The 19892-nt window shown below is 39.4% G+C and overlaps 1 protein-coding gene across 3 annotated transcripts in view; it reads left to right on the top strand.

The window, feature by feature from the left end:
* lpp (LIM domain containing preferred translocation partner in lipoma) overlaps positions 1 to 19892 on the top strand; it is a 139720-nt gene that overhangs the window by 69182 nt on the left and 50646 nt on the right. For all 3 annotated transcript variants that reach the window (XM_071517613.1, XM_071517612.1, XM_071517611.1), the window contains exon 7: positions 2225 to 2347. In XM_071517613.1, coding sequence (XP_071373714.1) covers positions 2225 to 2347 — 123 coding nt within the window. The remainder of the gene's footprint in view (positions 1 to 2224; positions 2348 to 19892) is intronic.

Below are 19892 nucleotides of genomic sequence, written 5' to 3'. Positions count from 1 at the left end.
TCTGCAAAATTGTGCAAAGGAGGACATAGGGGTTACATCTAGACAAATACATTCTCTCATAGTTCATTTTATGGAGTCACATCTCATTTTCAATCAAATTATAATGGCCAAGCAGTAGGATCGTTACACCTTTATAGTTATGCTTTTGTTATATTTCCCATTTAAACTTGTTACAGAAGGTTTCCAGATAGTCTTTAGGGGAAATGAACAGTGTTACAGTGAGTGTGTAGGACCTTTCTGCTTATTCTAATTCACTACATCTTTCATGAATGAAAATGGGGTGTTAAATAATTTCTGCGTTTATGTGGAGCTAATAAGAGGAAGAGGTCTGAGTGTGCAAGCAAACATGAATAATCAAATATTAGCTCAACTATATTTATATATTCCCTGTAATTGAACATGGTAACAAAGAAAGAGATGCAAGTATTAAAGAGTTATAGTTTCCTTCCACATCTACCTCTAACTTACACTTTTGCAGTTCAGTATAGGCAGTAGAAGTGTATAACATTTGAAGCATAGACTTACATAACAAATTAAGTGCCTCATTACTTTGAAATGTACTTCACTGTTCATCTATAACTTTTTGCTCTTCTATTGTGTTGGCTTAAGAATCACCTTGGGAATGAAACTTAATTCCTTAATAAGCCCTTTGTATCCTAATTATGTGTCCTGCAGCTAGAGCGGACCTCTCCAACTGTAGGCGCCTTTCACAGAAATGGATTGATATCCAATTGAAATGTCTTTGTACCTTCTTTCCTGCGCATCAATAGGGAAATTACACATACTGAATGAATACATCAATGAATAAATGGTATTTTCTTGGCTCAAGTCTTTGCCTCTTTGACAGGACGCAACATTCCTTTGTCTTTATTACCCTTTTTTATATGAAAATGACGTCTGCACAATGACATGCTTATGCCAAAACGTTTAGCAGAAGGAGACGGCACAACAAAAGCAGCTCGCTCTCATCAGGGGTTCAGTATTCTTTTGCTACTGTACAGTCACTTCTATTGTCCACATTATAAAGCCCTAAAAAACAAATCCCAATACATCACAATGATATGCAATTCAGTCTTGCAATTTTTCCTTTCATCCTCCTCGTTATCACTGTTAAACAAGTTTGCCTGTTTTTCTTTTGTTGATTTGAGACAAGCCATTAGTGTTTTGCTTTGTTTACCCCACTCATGATTGCCTTAGATGTTTTAAGCAGCAGCTATGCTCCAAATGGAGGCAAACGCTGCCTGTAATAGATTGTGACAGGTAATCCAAACACATAACATTAGAATAAGAAGCAGTCACTGATCCAGCCAACTCAAAAGCCCCCGCAGGCAATTGCAAGCAGTCTTCTTGCAGTTGCAGCATAGTTCAGAAGACTAAAAATATATCTGTCATTGCATAGAGAAATTCCCTGGAATTTTGGGTGTAGAAAACCTTGTGTCACTAATGGTCAAATCATTTTTCTTACTTCTCAGATTATGTATTCATTGGTGCAACAGTTTTTTGCAAAGAAATTGTTGTGTGCCTTTTTCATACATTGAAGTTGTGGTGGAATAGAAGATATGATGAATAAATTAGTGAGGTATCAGACTGCTTGAACAATCCAGTTACTTAACCATTCAAGCTTCCTCTGATGATAAACAAGTTAAGTAAAAATTGGCATAATACTTATTATCGTAATTTATTAAGTCTATGTTTCAGACTAAAATACATAAATAAAAATATTTATTGTACAATTTCAATTTTAGTAAAGAATTGACCTTTTTTGTTTGAAACAGTGCTGGATGAGAACTTGATGAATAATGCATGAAGAATAAGATACTGTAAATCCAAGTGCACTGAAAAGCAGGAGGTGAATAGTGCACTGCATTAGGAGAGTTGTCTTTCAGACAATACATTGCTTCTTATTCCTCACTGCAGTTTTCTCAGAGAGGAGTCTCTCCTATTGATGTGTGGCTTTCAAAAGGATTGTCTAAGGTCAAGGTGAAACATGCACTCAGAAAGTGTAATCCAACCTGTAAGCACTGTGAAAAGGATTGAATAGTAAAGCGGGAGAGAATGCAGCAGTACAGCAGAGAGTCAGAGTGATCCATCTATGTGAAGGATGAATATCTGTCCTTAACATTTTGATTGCAGCTAGTAGAAGTAACTTAAGTAAGTGGCATTACAGCATTACATGTTTTCATGAGTTCACTCACTGTACTGCACATGTGATGTTTGCTTGCAGATGAAAGGACCAGAGAAAACCCTGGAGGAGAGACGGTCTAGTCTGGATGCTGAGATTGACTCCCTCACCAGTATCCTGGCAGACCTGGAGAGCAGCTCGCCCTATAAGCCACGGAGCACACAAGTACGAAACCACTTAACTCCAAACACTTTAACTACACTACACCTAAAACTCTATACTCTACACCGAGCATACAAACTTGCACTAAAATTCGACGACACCATAAGTTGTAGGAAGATGATGCACTTTGCTTTTAAACAAGAACTGATATATCGTCTATGTTAAAAAAGACAGCGGATGTAGGGTGCCACTGTGTGAAAACACCACAAATGTCAATAATGGTTTTATTCGTTTTTTAGACATATGAAACCAAATGATATAGCAAATTAGATTTCTACAGGAGACAGTATAGTATGTTGCAGTTTTTGAAAACGTTGTGCATTAATAACAAAATGAGTCTTGACCTATATCATTAGTCATTAGATATTAAATGATATTAAGAGCAACTTCAAAAAGTCAAAGCCTTGGGCAGTTAACTAAATTGTTTGACACACAATAAATGTAGGACAGGCAGATAAAAAAACCTAACCAATTGTGTTTGGAGTAGGAAAGCTCTGAGGGGTTTTCGACACCATGCAGATCATATCTCCTATGAGATATAGCAGTAATACCTAAGAGGGCATTCTCTGCAAGGACTATAGATATGATGCTGATGCGGCTACATTGGCATCACCCATGTACCCAGATCACAGTAAAGAAAATCCTTAAGGGTATTACAGTATATGTATATTATCTGCTGTATAGTTGTATGCATGCTGTCTGTTTTTTTTTGTGTTTTTTTTTTGCTTTTTTTAAAGGATACATTCTTAAGAACAACAAAAACTGAAAGTGACAGCGGGGCTAGGGTCATTTTTGATCTATACACTTATATAATAATAATTTATAATAATATAAAATGTATTTACCTCCACTCATCTGTTTTCTTTGTTCTTTTGTTTTGTTAAATGGTGATTTGTGTGTGTTAGGTGTGAAAGTGAAAGAGTGAGTGAAAGAGAGCATCCTTGAAACATTTCACCTTTCACAACAGTCCACACATCTGTAAACTGTTGGTATATTTTTCAGACTAGTAGAATGCACATTAAAACTGGGCAAAATGACACTTATCCGATTTTGGAAGACTAGCAAAGTTAGCCTCATAAGTAGTCAGAGCGATACGTGGGGGATGTGTATCGAAGGCAAGAAAGTGCCAGTGTTTGTCCGTGCTTCACACGTAGACTGTTGGTTGCGAGTGCGTACGCCCCTTGGTTTAGCTCTCTGGTTAGAGGGAGTAAAATGAGGCAGGCGGACTGGGAGGAAACACACAAAGGGAAAATTATTGCACCACACAGTGGAAAGATAGCGGATACAGATCGAAAAGAAGTGAAGGATGTGGTTCTGAAATGATAGATGTTAAAGGCAGTAAGTAAAATCAGATTTGCTGATTTCTAGTATGCTTAGTGTGGTGGCAAGTGAATGTGCTCATGGATACTGACGTGAACAACATAATAACATGAAATTATGTGCTCCTAAAGCGTGGTTAAACACCTTTTCAACCAATCAGATTGTAACAGTCTGTTGTACAATAATATGCTATAGTCTCCAAGGGCCAATAGCTGTCTGAGCTAGGTCCTGCTCTCCATAGATACAGAACTTGCAGCTCCTATTCGGGGCCTTGCTGCTGGAACCACACAGGATCAGGCAGACAGGAGAGGCCTCCCAGGTGGCCTGACATTAACTCCCTTTGTCTCTGCTGCTCTCCTTTGCCTGACCTGTGGGGTGACATGGTCACTTGGCACAGCACCAACTTGCTTACCATGGCCAGTACTTTTCCTTGTATATTGCCCCCATGGAGAAATACTGCGTGACCATTATTTGGCATTATTTTCGATTGTGTCTGAACCCTCTTTGGCTCATTGGATTTCCTTTCAGCAGGATTTGTAGGTTCTTCCCAGAGCAGTTGACAAAGCTAAAGGGAGAAACGGTTGTGATTCCTGTGCGTAGCCCACTTCATATATCTGATACCGCTAGCTGTCAGGGTTACAAGGTCATGAATTTTCACACTCTGGGGGAGCATCACTGTTTTGATTCAGAGCAGATGTATGTGAAAGAAGCTACAGTACGGCCAGTTATACGACTGTGAAAACATCTTTCTCTTTCTGTCTTTTTCTCTCTTTCTGTCTCACTTTCTTACTCATGCACACACAACAGAGTGCACACAGACACACACACACACACACACACACACATACACACACACACACACACACACACACACACACACACACACACACACACACATGTACACATGCAGAGACATGCACACAAAGCAAACACTTTTTTTTTAGGATTTGGAGCTATCAGCTGCTGAAATGCAGGTTATGCAGGTTTATTCCTAAATAAAATATAGTATAAGTGCAGATCTTTGTCGGGAAAAACTTGTGAGCAGTACATGTTAGAGAAGGAGTCTGAAAGCTTTTGTCAATATGGGTTGAAAAATTGATGTGCACCTGTGCAGCTCTGTGAGAGCTGTGCCTGCGGATGAGCGGGTGAATGGCCTTACTCCCGCTAATGTATGGCTGCCTTTCTCCCTATAGGGGGTCAGAGTCACCGCGTGTTTATTTTTATCGTTACCTGTAGCAAACTGTTGGTGTTACGGGTCAGAACCCACAGCACCTGTGTCTCAAGAGACTCTATATACTTTTATTAGCAAGTATCATTACATTTGTTATTTGCCCAATTTTCCTTAGAATGTATTTATCATGAAATTTTATGCATCAAACATTTTGTTGAATAAGCCTTCTCATTTCATTCTAAGAGAGCAGTCAGTATCATGTGCATCTTCAGCAGCATCATGATGTCTTTTTAGCTCTTGCTGTGCCTTCTGTCTGTGAGGTTTTTGTACATGGAAAAGATTTAGCTCTCCATTTGTTTGTTTATTTTTGCTGCTTTACCAGCCTGTACACACACACACACACACACACACACACACACAAACACACACACTCACACTATTACTCTCTCTCCTCAGCTGATGCTGATTCTAGCTGATTAACTCTGGTTGACCTTTTCCCCTATCCAGCTGCTCCTGTCAGTCCTCGCTGGGGCTCTTTCAATGCATTATTCTACAACATAACGCTAGTCTTGTGTAATGGGCCAGGTTTCATACCCCAGCATTGGCAGAACTGCTCCACTGTAATCTTCCGCTTGTATAAGCAAAGAGTAACGAGTGGTCTTGATTTACAGCTTTCTGTGTGCAAGCAATTACAGAGCCAGCTTTCCAAAATCAATAGGCCACCCTGTGCTCTCCCTTTCAAGCTGCTGGGCGTGGAATCTTCCTTCCACTGTGGAGTTTGGAAGCGGCGAGGGGACCTTCTGTGTGCTTGCCTCGCAGATGAAATTGAACTGGACGTTGTTGCTCATTCATAAAAATCTGAGTAGCATTCCTGCAAACATTCAGCCAGCACCGATGGTTCACAGACATCAAAACAATTTTGTTTGCTTTAGTTGGTATTCTCCCTGGCATAACAGTGGGTAATGAAATGTGATCATTATATAATTCCCATTTGTTCTCTCCCCAATTCCATCTTAGATGCCATTTGTTATTTGACACAGTTAACTAAGTTTGTGTTGCAAATTGTTTGCATTATCCCACAACAGCAGATATTAAATCAAATCTGATAATACTGTTATTCTTTTTATTCTCTGTTTCTTGAGTATGTATTGAGGTAATAAAAATATATTCCCTTTACAGAAATTACATAATATTTTACTAAATTTGTCATTGACTAGTTTTACATCACAAGGGTGTATCATCTTGTTGCTTAAGACTTAAAGGCTAAATCTGACATTCTGCTGAACAAAGAGAAAAATAGTAGTTTTTCTAAGACAGGGGTCTCAAACCATGTGGCATGGAGGGCCGGGAGGCTGCACGCACTCTTGGCTGAGGCTGGTTTGAGACCCATGTTTTAAGATTCAGAAACCCTTTTTGTCCTCAATCTTAAATCTGGCATGGGGCTGGAGAAGAGACAAGAGAGCTCGTTCATGCTAAAGCCTGTGAGTGCGCTAGCGCTGAAATCCGAGCCCAACTAGCCCCGCTAATGTGCAGCGCAGGCCTGTCCAAGCATATCAGATCTGTTGGGGGGAGTTAACAAGGAGGCCCAGATGAGTGTCAAAATAGTGCGCTCATCAAGCAACAGAGCAGTGGCAGAGCTTTGGTGGAGGCTACGGGAAAGTTGACTGCCATGACCTCTTATTTCACACTGACCTCTCCACGGCGTTTCTAGTAATCAAACATAAATCTCATCATCATCCCACCTACTGAGAGTCAACAACCTCCAGTGGGGGCTTTACTGTGTGCATTGTCAATAGAATTTCAATATCAGGATTTTTTTTTTTTTTCTATCCAGGGTATGTGCCTCTAGGTCATCATTAACAACATGAAAACTAAGTATGGCAGTGAGAATGGAAGGCTATCACTGGATGCTAATAGAGGAAGTATAATTAGTGGTTTCTCGCAGTTGAACTAATTGCTTTACTCTGCCTTCAGACCTCAAGAATATTAATGTGTATTAGTACATTAAACCCTACGCAAGCACGGCCATATCTTAGGATATAATTTGTGGAATCAATCAACAATATATTTGTTTAATCAGAGTCGAAGAAGACCTCTATAGTAGGTCCCGCTTTTAAATTAACCTCTATGAACTCAGCTTCAAATGAGTAACAACACCCATTCAATTATGCCAGTGTATCACTGTTAAGTCGATTTGGCTGCAAAAGCAAGTGTGTCAGTCTGTGTTACACTGCATTACGTGTCAGAGGCAAAATCTCTATAATACTAGCTGATTGTACTGGTTCATTCCAGCGACACTATCTCTAGGCCTTTATTTGCTTTGTGCATTAAAGGCCATCAGCTTTTTATTAGATAGTTTTTAAACACAAGCACCCCCCCCCCACCCCGCTCTCTCTCTTCATTCTCTCTCCTCTCTCTCTTTCCCTCTCTCTGAGTTTATAGTTGCCTCCATTATACCTCCTCATAAGCTGAGTCTGTGCGGTCCCTCCTTGGTCGCATGCCATATAAAGCTCTTTCAGATGTTGTGGCTTTCACTGACAGATTCTTAAGTGGTTTACAGTAAATTTGCATACTGTACATATCATGTTTTGTCCAATATCTAACTGGTTCGTCCTCCATTTTGGCCCATTTTGGCCACCTGCATGCATCAGGTTGAAAATCAGCAATTATGCTCTGCTAATTTGTGCTTGAAAAATACATGCTGTTGTGTAGCTCTCCTTTTCTACTTAAAGTAAAATGTAACCGTTTTACTTTCTGCATCATTATACAGTACCTGATCAATAGGGCATTCTGATTTCTCAAAAGAAAGACCCATTGAACAGAGTTGTTAGTAATGCCCCACCCCCAGGACTCAAGACATGTTAGGCTTTATTTAGTCTTAGCAGCATATTATGATGGTATTCACACTTCCATTACTGGAATGAATGGCAGTAATTTCATCATCATGCAATGAATATGTCCCACAAGCTCTTGAGAAAAAAAGTGTATATTGTGCTGATGTGCTACTTATCTATAACCAATTCATTTTGTAACCAAGTTTAAAAAAAATGTCTCCACATTTAGCAGTGACATTATTACCCAGTGAAACTCGGATGCACAGTCTCCGTTTAAGGCTGCACCTAGTCCTGATCTCGTTCAATCTGGTGTGATAAGATTTAAGATGAAATCAAAAGGGTTTGCTATCTGTTTCATCCACACTCTGGGAAATGATAATGTGCAGCATAATAAATATAATATTCAAAGCCTCAGCTCCCAAAATGATGTACACTTACCATGGTGGTTAACTTATCCAGATGAGCTATATCATGGGGGGGAATGTAGGGCGGGCCAGCTGAGGTAGAGGTATCCTTCCAGATGGATTTAAGGAGATAGAGCTACTCAGCTGTCACCAGGCTGCCTTCTGGCAGTGCCAGAACTTCTGGGACCAGAGACGTGTGACTCACTTACAGTCATAGTTCCACCTCAATTAACAGTCAGTCAGCAGAGCGCATTGAAGCCATCTCTTGTTTGTGTTGATCCATGCAGGAAACTGAAATGTGCAATTGTTAATGCTGTCTAGAAAGATGACATGGAAAAGGCTGTTGGGCACTGTCATGTCACTAAGGAAAGGGCCAGTGACCTGTACATGGACTTTGAGATTATGTGTACATTGTTTAACCGTGGATTCAGTGAGCCACTGTGGATGCCATACAGCCTTTAGATAGTGTGTTTTGGGATCATCTGGATCACACTGACTAAGCCTAACTAGCCATACAAGGCTGTGGTTCTACTGTATGTTAAGATCCCTCACAATGTTACATGCATCCATTTAGTGACTTTTTTCTTTTCTTTTTTTTTTTTTCCCTTTCCCTGCTTGGGTGCAAGGTAGAGCCAGACAGGATCACCAAGAGCAGTGTGTCTGTCCATTAACACCCACATTCTGTTTTATATTCTTTTGTAAATGTACAAGTTTGTTTCAGTTCATGCTTAAAGTTGAATTACCCTTCCAGTAGAGTATGGTCGATATTCATTGTTTTGTCATGCTTTGAAAGGTCTAATCCTGAGCCCAAAATTTTAACAGAGATGACCCTGCTACAGAATTTCATTGGTGACTTCTCTTTTTTTGTTAAATTGATCGACCCACACTGATCGGTAGAAGAAATAAAAACATGTGACAGCTTAATATTTTGAAACGGCACAGAAATCCATGATTGCTAAAAAGGAACCAGCATTCAGTCACACAGGTGTATTTTATTTGTTTATTTATTTATTTTTCAAATAGTTTTACTGCAGATCCACTTCACCACAGCTGCCTTTTCTTCTCATATGTCCCTACAGCATAAGAGTTTGTGTTTACATTACTGGCAGTACCAGAGTACCAGAGAGAAAGGAAACACACAACTATCACTTCTCTGTCAGCAGAGAAGCCACAGTGTCAGACATGTTGGTCTGCTTGTTTATATTTTTACTTGGCGTCAAGCGGCTTGTGTTTGTGTAATACGTTATCAAGCCCATACAAAGCAGATGGGCATTATTGAAGTCTACTTACACAGTTTAGCTGAAGCTGAGTGCTTGCAACGCTGCTGAGATGGATCCTTCCACACGAGTGCCCCGAGGAGGCCTCACTTCACACTGTGCCAGTCAAGCCATGCCGTGACACTCCCATCTCTCAACAGGCAGAGCATCGAGGCTGGCACTTGCTGTCACAACATGGCAGAATGATAGGCCCTTGCTGCCTGCTCCCAAGTCTCCCACTGATCATGGCGTCTGTTGAATGATTGGGGAGAATGCACACTCTAGACCACCCCGGCACTATGTTAGCTCCCTGAGAGTGTGATAGGGCTGGTGACCTTTCTACTGCTCCCCTCATGAGGCTCAAACTCTGGTGGCTTCTCAAGGGGCTGCCTCACCATGTCAGCTCTTCCTCCCCTTCAGGAGCCCCCATCATGACTCTTACACCCGAAGTCTGCATGCCTGCAAATTGTGCTGAAATGTGAGATGCTAGGAAATCCATCCTTAACCATGTGTTAGAGTTCTTGATAGCCAGTGAATTACTGTACATTTTTTTTCGCATGTTTCTATAATGTGTCCAAATAATTCCTTTGCGGGATGGGTTCTGGTTGCATGACTGGACACGGAACTAAATAAATTCAAGAAATTCTAATTCATACATCAACTAGCTGCAACAATTTAGAGGGAGGCAAGGCAATGCAGCATGGACTACATCAATGCTTCAGCTCATTGCACTAAACATAAGCACACAGCAGGTAGCGAAATGAAAAAGCATGCCAAAATCATTTAGCATCATGTTTTAAGCAGTGATCACCTAGATTAGTTAAAAGGTCTGCCGTCTCTGGTTTGCCAGTGCTTTCATGCTGTGCATGACATGCCTCGTGTGTGAGATCCTACTGTAGGCAGATACAGTTCAGAAAGCCCTTATCCTCTGTTCCAACCATCGGTACTGGTCTGTGAGAACAGCAGCAACAGCTGTTAAATAGATGGAGGTGCCAGAGCACATCATGTAAGCTACAGTATAGGTGAGGACGAATGAAGGAATTGGTGTATGCAGTGTTGCATTTTTCTGTCTTCTAATATACAGTATGTTGGAGAAACTTGTAAGGATAGTGGGAATAATGGATGGAGCCAAATCCAGGGACATTCTTGAGGAGAACCTACTTCAGAGTGCCAAAGACCTTAGATTTGGGTGACTATTTTGGAGTCTATGTTCCAACAGGACAGTGACACTAAGCTCACAGCCAAATCGACAATTCTTGGTTTCACAGCAAGACCGTTAAAATCCTTGAGGGTCCCAGCCAAAGCCCAGACCTGAATCCTATTAATGATCTATGGATCTATGTGTTGACTTGGAGATAGCGGTTGACAGATGCTTCTCATCCAACTGTAAGGAAGAATGGGAGAAATTCCCAAAATCCAGATCTGCCAAACTGATACAGATGTATCCAAGAAGACTCAAAGTTGTAATTGCTCTACAAAGTACTGACTCAGAGGGTCAAATCCTTATTTAGATGAGATATTTCTGTATTTCATTTTCAATAGATTTGCAAAAAAATTTAAAAACATGTTTTCACTTTGCCATTGTACTAGATTTTGTGTAGATTGTTGCCAAATACTCTCAATTGAATCCAATATGAATTCACGCTGCAACACAACAAAATGCTGAAAAAGTTAAGGGTTGAATACTTTCTGAAGGCACTGCATGTATATTCAATATCATCCAGATGCTGGGCAGTCTGACTAACAATGTAGACCATCCTGTTGGTCTTAATGCCCATTTTCTCATGTTACAGTACCAGTGGAGCCCTAAATCTTGCTGTTTGCATCTATATTATTATTTTTCAATCATCATCTGCACTCCAGTGAATATGTAGCTGGCAGAAGGTGCTAATACTTAATACTCTACGTTTCCACTCTAAACACTCATTGCTGCGACCAACAACACAACATCAAGAGGACTCTTTGATATGGCCCTTGAGGGTAGTTGCACAGGTCATTTGTAGGCCATGTTTACCTGGTTTGAAGTGGCGTTCAGCCGTATAAAGCTCTGTAAACATTTTAATGGTACAGTCATAAACGTACGTGTCTGGCTGGTTATATTTGTTTAATGTCTCAGGTGTCAGAGGATCCTACTCTATTTGTTTCAAGGAGATGCATGTAAAAAGCAGCCAAATATGTTAGATTTTTTCCAGTGCATCTATTTTTTTTATATTTTCATATATATATATATATATATATATACACACACACATACAGAGAGAGAGAGTGAAAGAAAGAGAAATATTTATCAATTATTTAATTAATTTAATTGAATAAATATGGATTCATGTTTATTAAATATGGATTCAAATTATATAATCTATACTATATCTTCTGTACTCATCTAATATTTGTCATTGGCAATGTTCCACAATAGCTGAATGACATTTATGATGGATAAGTTTCTTTATACATGGTAAGAGCAGTGAACATTTAGATGGTTAGAAATGTTATTATTACACTTACAGAAGTCATTTGTTGACCAAAACAGTTGTCCAATGTGAAGATGTTCTGTACACAGTCTCTCTGTCTCTCTGTCTGTCTGTCTCTCTCTCTCTCTCTCTCTCTCTCTCTCTCTCTCTCTCTCTCTCTCTCTCTCTTTCTCTGGTTGAAAATGAATAGCACTTCTACAATATGAAGCTCATTTGGATGTAAAACTTATGGGAAACATTGTATTAGTTCACAAAATTAGCTTTGCATTGTCATTACAGCAGCTCCAGGCTGTGCATCAGGATTAAAAATTTGTTTGTCTGGTTTCCAGTTTTGGCACAGAATGGTTAAAGGTGGTTGTGAAATCTTAAATTGAGCGGTATTGATAGGTTACTGTATAAGGAGAGGAATGCTCTTCTCCAATTTCAGCTGCAGCAGCACTAACTGAGACAATTTCCATTAAGCTTTTCTTAAGGTGTGGAACAATCTTTAATCAAAATGGTACACAGGTGATCAGTAGATGTCTAGTGGCACTCAACATTTTAGTCATCAATGCTTGTTTGTCTTATGGCTGATAATGAAATTTGAAAGAGGTCATAGTGAAATGCAAATGGATAATTGCAGTTATTGGCAGTTATCACAAAGTTAAACAAAACAAATTTACCATCTGCAAATTTCAAAGCCAGTGGGAGTTTACATTTTCTGCTTTTCTCCTATAATGATAGCAAGCACAGAAAAGGTGGCAGTAGTCATTGCCAGCCTCTACACATCCTCTACCCATGTCACAGGACTGGTATGCTAGCCAGCCTTGTTGATTCCTGATAAAAGGTCATGGCCATAGGCAGCTATTTTTTGCAATGGATATTTTACTCTTTAGGGCACTGTCTACATGACTGTGTGACCATGCGTTTATGCAGCCTATCTCCAAGGGGTTAAGAGAATTGCATCAAGATGACACTCCAACCCGGTAATTATAGGGCTTTGTGGTGTTTAACTTTTTCTCTCTCTTTGTTTTGTATGTTGCTGTACTCCCTGATAGCTGTGTTGCTGCATGGAGCAGAGATGTTGCCACAGTGCCAGTGGCGCCCATTGACCTTAAGGTCAATCTGGCAGCAGGTTCTGAGTTTTGACAGGGGCAGCCAACTGTGGAGAGAGGAGCATGCCCGTAGGCAGTCAATGTGTTCCGTCAATGTTCGTTAGTCTAATAAACCGCATAGTATCACCCCTTTGTCTTTTATTAACAGGGTGAACCAATGACAAATTTTGTTTGAGCCAGGAAGCTGTGACTGTCAATGTAACCTGCCTCTTTACATCATGAAGCTAGCCCTCCTAGTAACAATGCTAAAAGGCTTACCATCAACTGCTGTCATTGCACATTATCCCTCTTCCCTATAACGTGCGCAAGCATACACACACACACGCACACACACACACACACACACACACAGCCTCTGACAGAAGAGTTACAATTGCCCATCTCTGCGACTGATGACATTGACGTAAGCGAAGGGCATTTACAACTGAATATGACCTCCTGGAGCAGGAGGGGGTCATGATCGCACGGAAACCCAAATGCAGGGTTGCGTCAGGGTGTGTGGCAGGATTGGCCTGTAGAACCACAGGAGGTGAATTAAAGAATCAGTTTCTGCTGTGTGATAGCTGCAAAATACACATTTCCCTCCGTTATAAAGATAGCCTGCAGAAGCGCCACTATTGGTGACTCTCAGGGACTTTTTTTTTTCGCACAGTAGCCCAGAAAATGATTTTTTAGTTGCATCAGTGAGTAATGCGCCCTACTTTGTATGATGTTATTACATCATACTAGCAATATTACATACTTTTCTTCTGAAACCCAGTTTTCAGGGGATTACATAACTCTGAATGTTGAAGCATGGACTGGATGTTCAACTCCATCGTCTTGGGGGTGTCTTGGTGGTACCAGTGGGTACGCATACCAAGTACGTGCGACTGCATGGGTACGCTACCTGGCTCATGCTGCGCTCTCACATCTCTCCCTGCATTTTAAGCTGTCTGTAGTAATTGTATACTGTGTCACTGATGGATTACTTGGATAGGATGGAGTACCCGCTCTCTAGAGACAAACAGCAAGAAGACCTTTTACACCCATACTCTTTTGAGACTTGAAAAACAAAATCGTTCCTTGAATATTTCACCTTCAGAGAATCCATAACGGCTTTGTCGAGTAAAGAGTAGACTAAAAAGTAAAGTATGTTAAAGCAGTGCGTGACCTTTCGACACACCAAGTAACACAGTAGAAGAACTGCCGCACATGCACATATTCAGTCATGATGATTGCATTACACTGTCGTTGGCAGTTGTACATTGATGGGTTTTTAAATTCCAATAGAGTTCATTGCACGTCTTTATTTTCACAAGCACTATCTATTCATTTGTTTTGTTTGTTTGTCTGTTTATCCATTTATTTGAAATATCTATCTATATAACATGTATATCAGTATTTCCCTTTCAGGCTGTATTTGTGAACATTCTCCCAATGGGACCAATTCTCCCAATGTTAGAAGCCATAGAAGCAATAGAATAGATGGATAGAACCGTAGAACTGGAAACTGATTTTGATTTGAGCTGTTACACCTACATGCGTTGTATCCCATAGTAGTGCTAGCAGTTCCGTACCAAAAAGTCCCCATATCCTTAGATAATGTTACGGTGTCCTTGGTCATTTACAGTCTGGCTCTCATGTGTATAGTTTTTGGTGTACTTTACACGTACTCCAAAAAATATATATACATAATGTGTGAAATTTTATCTGGTAGTGCTCTTATTCTATATTGGGGAAAATCATAAAAATGGGGGCAGTCAGTGGATTACAGTCAGGCTCATTACCTGTGTCACACACATCAACTCCTGTCTCTTCCACCCTTCTAGAAAAGTAGACATGCCAAAAAAGATAGCTGTAGATGGGAGAGCTATTCTTGCAGATGTGCATGGGTATTTCACAAATAAAGTGGAATACCACTGGGAATCGCCCTGTAGATATTGTTATGAGGGATTGTTTAGACAAAAGCCTCTTGCCTGTCCTTATATCCAGGAGGATTTACAGTTGACACTTAAAACCTTTTTACAAGCAAACAGTAAAACAGTCGGTATTTACTGGCTAAAGTGAACTATGACTACAGTATCATTAAATCTGCAGCAAATCATAGCCAATACTTTAATTATGACATTACTGCATGCATTATTATTATTATTATTGGTGGTAGTAGTAGTAGTAGTAGTTGTGTGTTTTTCATTATAAAGAATGCATATTAATTTATTTATTTTATTCTTATTGTTTCAATATAATGCCTTACAGGCTAAAACCCTGTCCAAGGACATGCTCCATGGAGTACTCAAACATTATAGAACTACATGCAGAAAGCACAGAAAGGGGATTTGATACTATTACCATTATTATTATTAGTAGTAGTGGTAGTTGTTCAGGACAAAAGAGATCCAGGGCATCCATTAAACATTTAATGTAATTTGTATGAAACATTTTTTTAGATATTAATTTGCTAAAGACTTTGCATGACTGGGGTTGTAATGCAACTGTCACTTGAAGGAGCAAAAAAAAGAAACAGATCTTCGTGAGATACAGCAGGCAAAAAGTTCTGGATATGTGTATAACACACTTTATCTGCAAAAGAAAGATAGTTCAAAACAGCTGGAGGTCTTGCTGCATTTCAGAGAGACATTGTTTAATCATATTTAATGTCCCTTATCTGGAACTATTTTTAAGTAGAGAACTGATACCCTCAATTGCATGACTGTGCTGAGGCTAAGGGATTGTGTTTAATGTGTTTAATGTGTCTATTGTGCCTGATTCTGCGTTGCTTTAGTGACAAGGAGACTCAGAGTGGAGGGAAGATTAGAGGATCTTTTAGTGTTGATTGGGGATTTTTCCATGGTCATAACTGCTGAGATGGACAGATACTGTAGACAGTAAAGCCAACAGTCACGAGCATCAGCTTTGTATGAATAAGAGCAGGAAGAAGTTTGGAGAAAATATCCAAGGTCTTAGATGAGTACAAATTTGAAAAGATGCAGAACTTCTCCCTCTTTAGGGGTTTTCCCCAAGCTTGTGTAAAAAAAAAAAAAAATCCCTCACCCTCGTGGTTTGAAATGCAAAGTTAACAGTTTTACTCAGCCCCCCAAGGTCTGTATAGTCTCTCCTAATCTTTTTTAATGTGTCAAAAGGCTTTCTTGAGAGTCTCTGTGAAATTTCACACTTAAGTTGTTTGCAAAGTCGGTCTGAATTAGAGTGTAGGGTGAGGGTTAACTTTTTTGAAGGGGTTAGGGAAAACTTTTTTGAAACTGTATGTGTTGCATTTGTATATTGAGTGTGTGTGGAAGGGGGGCATAGGGACAGTGTATTGTATTGAGACTGATGCTGTATGTATAGCCTAGGTCAAAATTTCCAATCGTGCCCAACGTGGCAGTTCAGACTAGACGACTGGTCTTGAGTAAATCCTTTCCTTGCTGTCAAAAAGGTGCACACTAGAAGATGAGGCAAAGATCGGTTTCACACACATGAAGATAAGGGATCACACGCTACCCGATTCTCTCAGTGTCTATTTTCAAAATTATTAAGTGCAGAGATGGGATTGTGAAATATGTTTGCCACTTTACTAATCATTTTTTTTACCACACTTTTAATCAATTAAATTCTATAAAGGTCATTCATCAGCCTAATATCAAACCTTGCTTGGTTCAACAGTGGCGCAGTAGCCCCGATGCATTCCATTTTTTCTTGTGCGGAGAGAACGTCACGCCAAATTTCATTCAAAAATCTGACAATTTAATGTTGCCTTGCTTATAAGCAAACATACACACCTTGTAGAACATGACTTAAGACATTTATCGCAAAAGCATTTATTTGAATAAACACATTCTATTCTCCCACCAAGCGGAAATTTATTTCAATAAAATATTCCAGCTTTTAGAATTGGTTCACACTGCTTGCTACTGCCCGTGTATTTTTGTGGAGGAAGAGTGTGGGATTAACAGTTTAAATTTATTATCAGTGAGTGCTGCTTGGTCTATTGGATGCTGAATTGAAGAGTCTAATGATTTCTGAAGTCTACGAGGTATGTAAGTTTGCCGATAAGCAAGACAACATTAAGCAGCCATATTGTTGAATGGAGACGTGACGTATCTCTTCATATCGTTAAAAGACTTAAAAAAATAATCGTCCAGCTGGGCCTAAAATCAGCATAATAAATTAATCTAGTGGGACCTAGCCTCAAGTTTCTGACGAGGGGTTTACATTTCTCCATAGCCCCATTCACTCTCACTCAGGTTCATCCCTTCTGAATATCAGGTTTATGTGCGTTAAAAGGGCCAACAACACAAAGAGAGGAAAAATCAGCCATCTGCCATCCTCACAAGGGAGGAAGCCACAGTTGCCAGTTGCACAGTTTACCAACATTATACAGAGATTCTACAAAACATCAATTGTTAAAACTGGCTTGGCTATTAACTCCCTGTGCAGTTAAATTGAACTGACTGTGTTTTCCCTTTATGAACACACACAATCAAGATACACATGGGTAGGTCAAACAAATTAATGACTAAAGATTCCCTAAAAAAATCCTTTGTACTGTACAGCTTTTAGGGGATATTTTGGATTACAGTAGCTTGTAACACTGTGGTTGGCTCTGTATAATGAACAGTATACATACGCTGCTCATGTCTTGCCCTCAAAGATGTACACATAATGCTAGCTCACTTCACAGCCGTGCCAACATATGCACTGCTGTGTGAGCCAGTGAATGTAAGGGTGATGAGATGAATATGTTGATTCTTTCTTTAATTGTTTTCAGGTGCTGCTGCAGGCTCTTATTTCTCCTTTCTAAATTAGAGCCTAAGCATTCCTTCCATGCCACATTGATCATTTAAAATTTTGATGTCTTCATATCCTGAATTCATTACTATAATTCATATAGTTCCTTCCTATAATTGGTGTCATATGTTTTCTGCATATCAGTTCTGAGGATAACCAGGCTGTAGTATCAAAAGCCCAGCAGAAGATCTTTTTATATGTTGGCAAAGTCTTGAAATCACTGTTAATGTTTGTGAATGCTGAGGAAATTTTAGGAAATTTCAGATTTAGGCCAATATCAAAATATTGTGTGTGAACATCCTCATGTTTATTGAGCCTTGCACTTTTTTATGCCCCACATGTTCTGATGTCACTAAGAGAGTGTAGGATTTTCATCGGTCCTTGTTGAACTGTGCATGTGTGAAAAGCCTATGATCGTAAGCTTTCCAGCTTTGGAGCCCGAGAGTTGCTGCTCTGTAGGAGAAAAAATGTATTTCATGGCTAACTTGTGTGCATGACTTGCTATTGTGTGCACATGATATAAATATAAAGTGTGTGCTCAAGTTGCATGAACAGTGTGCAAGTAGATATACAAACATGTACACATACACAACCTTGCCAACCACTTTTCTGAGATATGGTGATGGAGCATTACAGGTACTTTATGAAGTAGAACATCTATTAAGTCTGCATATTGACAATGATATTGCCTATCAGCTTCCAATATCATTGTCAATTGTTTTTTACTAACAATTTGCCTTGCATCACAAGCATTGTCAGTAGGCAATGCCAATAACTCAGTTCTTTACCTAGTAATGCTTGATTAAGGAGATCTACTGTATCAAAGGCATGATTCAACAAAATATATATTTATTCAGCAAAATCTTTGAGTAATTAAACTAAATAAATCAATGCAATCAAGGAAAATCAATTAAATATGGCAAGTGCCACTTAAGTTACTTTGTTTACACAAATTATAAAATTGTGCTTAATGGACAACCATCACAGTTACAATCAGTGCAGTGCAGTGCAATGAATAACTCCTGAGCTAGACAGATATTTGATGCATCAAAATAATACATTACATCTTCATCATTAAAGCCTGAAAGAGTTAAAGAAAAAAATACAAAATACAAGTAAAACATTAAGAAAATAGCAGTTTTCTAAATAAAATAGCTTATATAATGCTGTACTATTCAAAACAATCACAAACGTCTCAAACTTGTTACAACCCCATCAAATCTTCTCACCTAATATGCACAATCTGTGCATAAAATACTTTATTTATAATGAAGACTGACCCATGCAGCTAGTCAAGCGCACTTGATTATCACACATCCACACATTTTTTATTAAAGCTGCACCAGGCAAGATTTTAATGTAAAATACACCCATCTTATCAGCTCAAATTACAATGTGGGGCTGCAACAGAGGAGAGTGTCCCACCCCCCCTAACTGAGACACCATTTACCCTATTTGCCCAAATTAAAATCTGGTGTCACTGTCATTTAAACAGTTACCTCTTGCTGCCATTTGGGGCCACTGCCATATGAAGTTGCCGAGTGCAGCTTTAAACTTATTCACATTTCAATTGCATTACAATAAGACATTATCATTACGTGTTGTTCTCTATGCAAATAACTTGCAACATCTTTCTACTCCAAACCCTTTGTCGTTTTAAAAAGCAGCGTTACTAAAAGATTAGATGTGTTGTCTGTATCCATAACTGGCATTGAAAAACATTTACACTTGTCACATTATTTGCCAAGAAGCTCACAGCTGGCAAGCATGGGAATAGCACTAAGATAGTTTTCACTTGTTTTATTTATTTATTTATTTATTTTAAGGAGAGAGGGCAGTCCAATATGTTTATTTATATTGTTGGAAAGTAGAGAGGGAGGCACAGGAGAGAAAGTCTCTGGCAGGATTTGAACCCAGGTCAGCAGGGGTGCATGTGGCTCACGACGGAGTAGATTTGATTCCACTTAATTCCGGTGTTATTCATACCGATAAGTATTTACTTAACTGATAAAGTTACACAGTTTATAAAAAAATCACTATTTAGCTGATGCTGTGGTAATGATAGTATGATTATTGATCCCAACTCAGTAGGGCAGGTGTGAGCGCAGGTTCAGCTACAGTACAGCGATTCTGGAGCTGGTAGGGATTCAGGTGCTTGGTCTTCCAGTTGAAGGATGGTCTGTATATCCACTAGACCACCCTCCCACCCTAATTATCATTAAAAGATAGAA

The sequence above is a fragment of the Centroberyx affinis genome, unplaced genomic scaffold (genome assembly GCF_046629955.1).
Source record: "Centroberyx affinis isolate AG114_WGS23_722 - 3 ecotype Tasmania unplaced genomic scaffold, CSIRO-AGI_Caff_v1 ptg000503l_1, whole genome shotgun sequence".
Taxonomy (NCBI): Eukaryota; Metazoa; Chordata; class Actinopteri; order Beryciformes; family Berycidae; genus Centroberyx; species Centroberyx affinis.
This window is presented reverse-complemented; position numbering and strand designations above follow the sequence as displayed.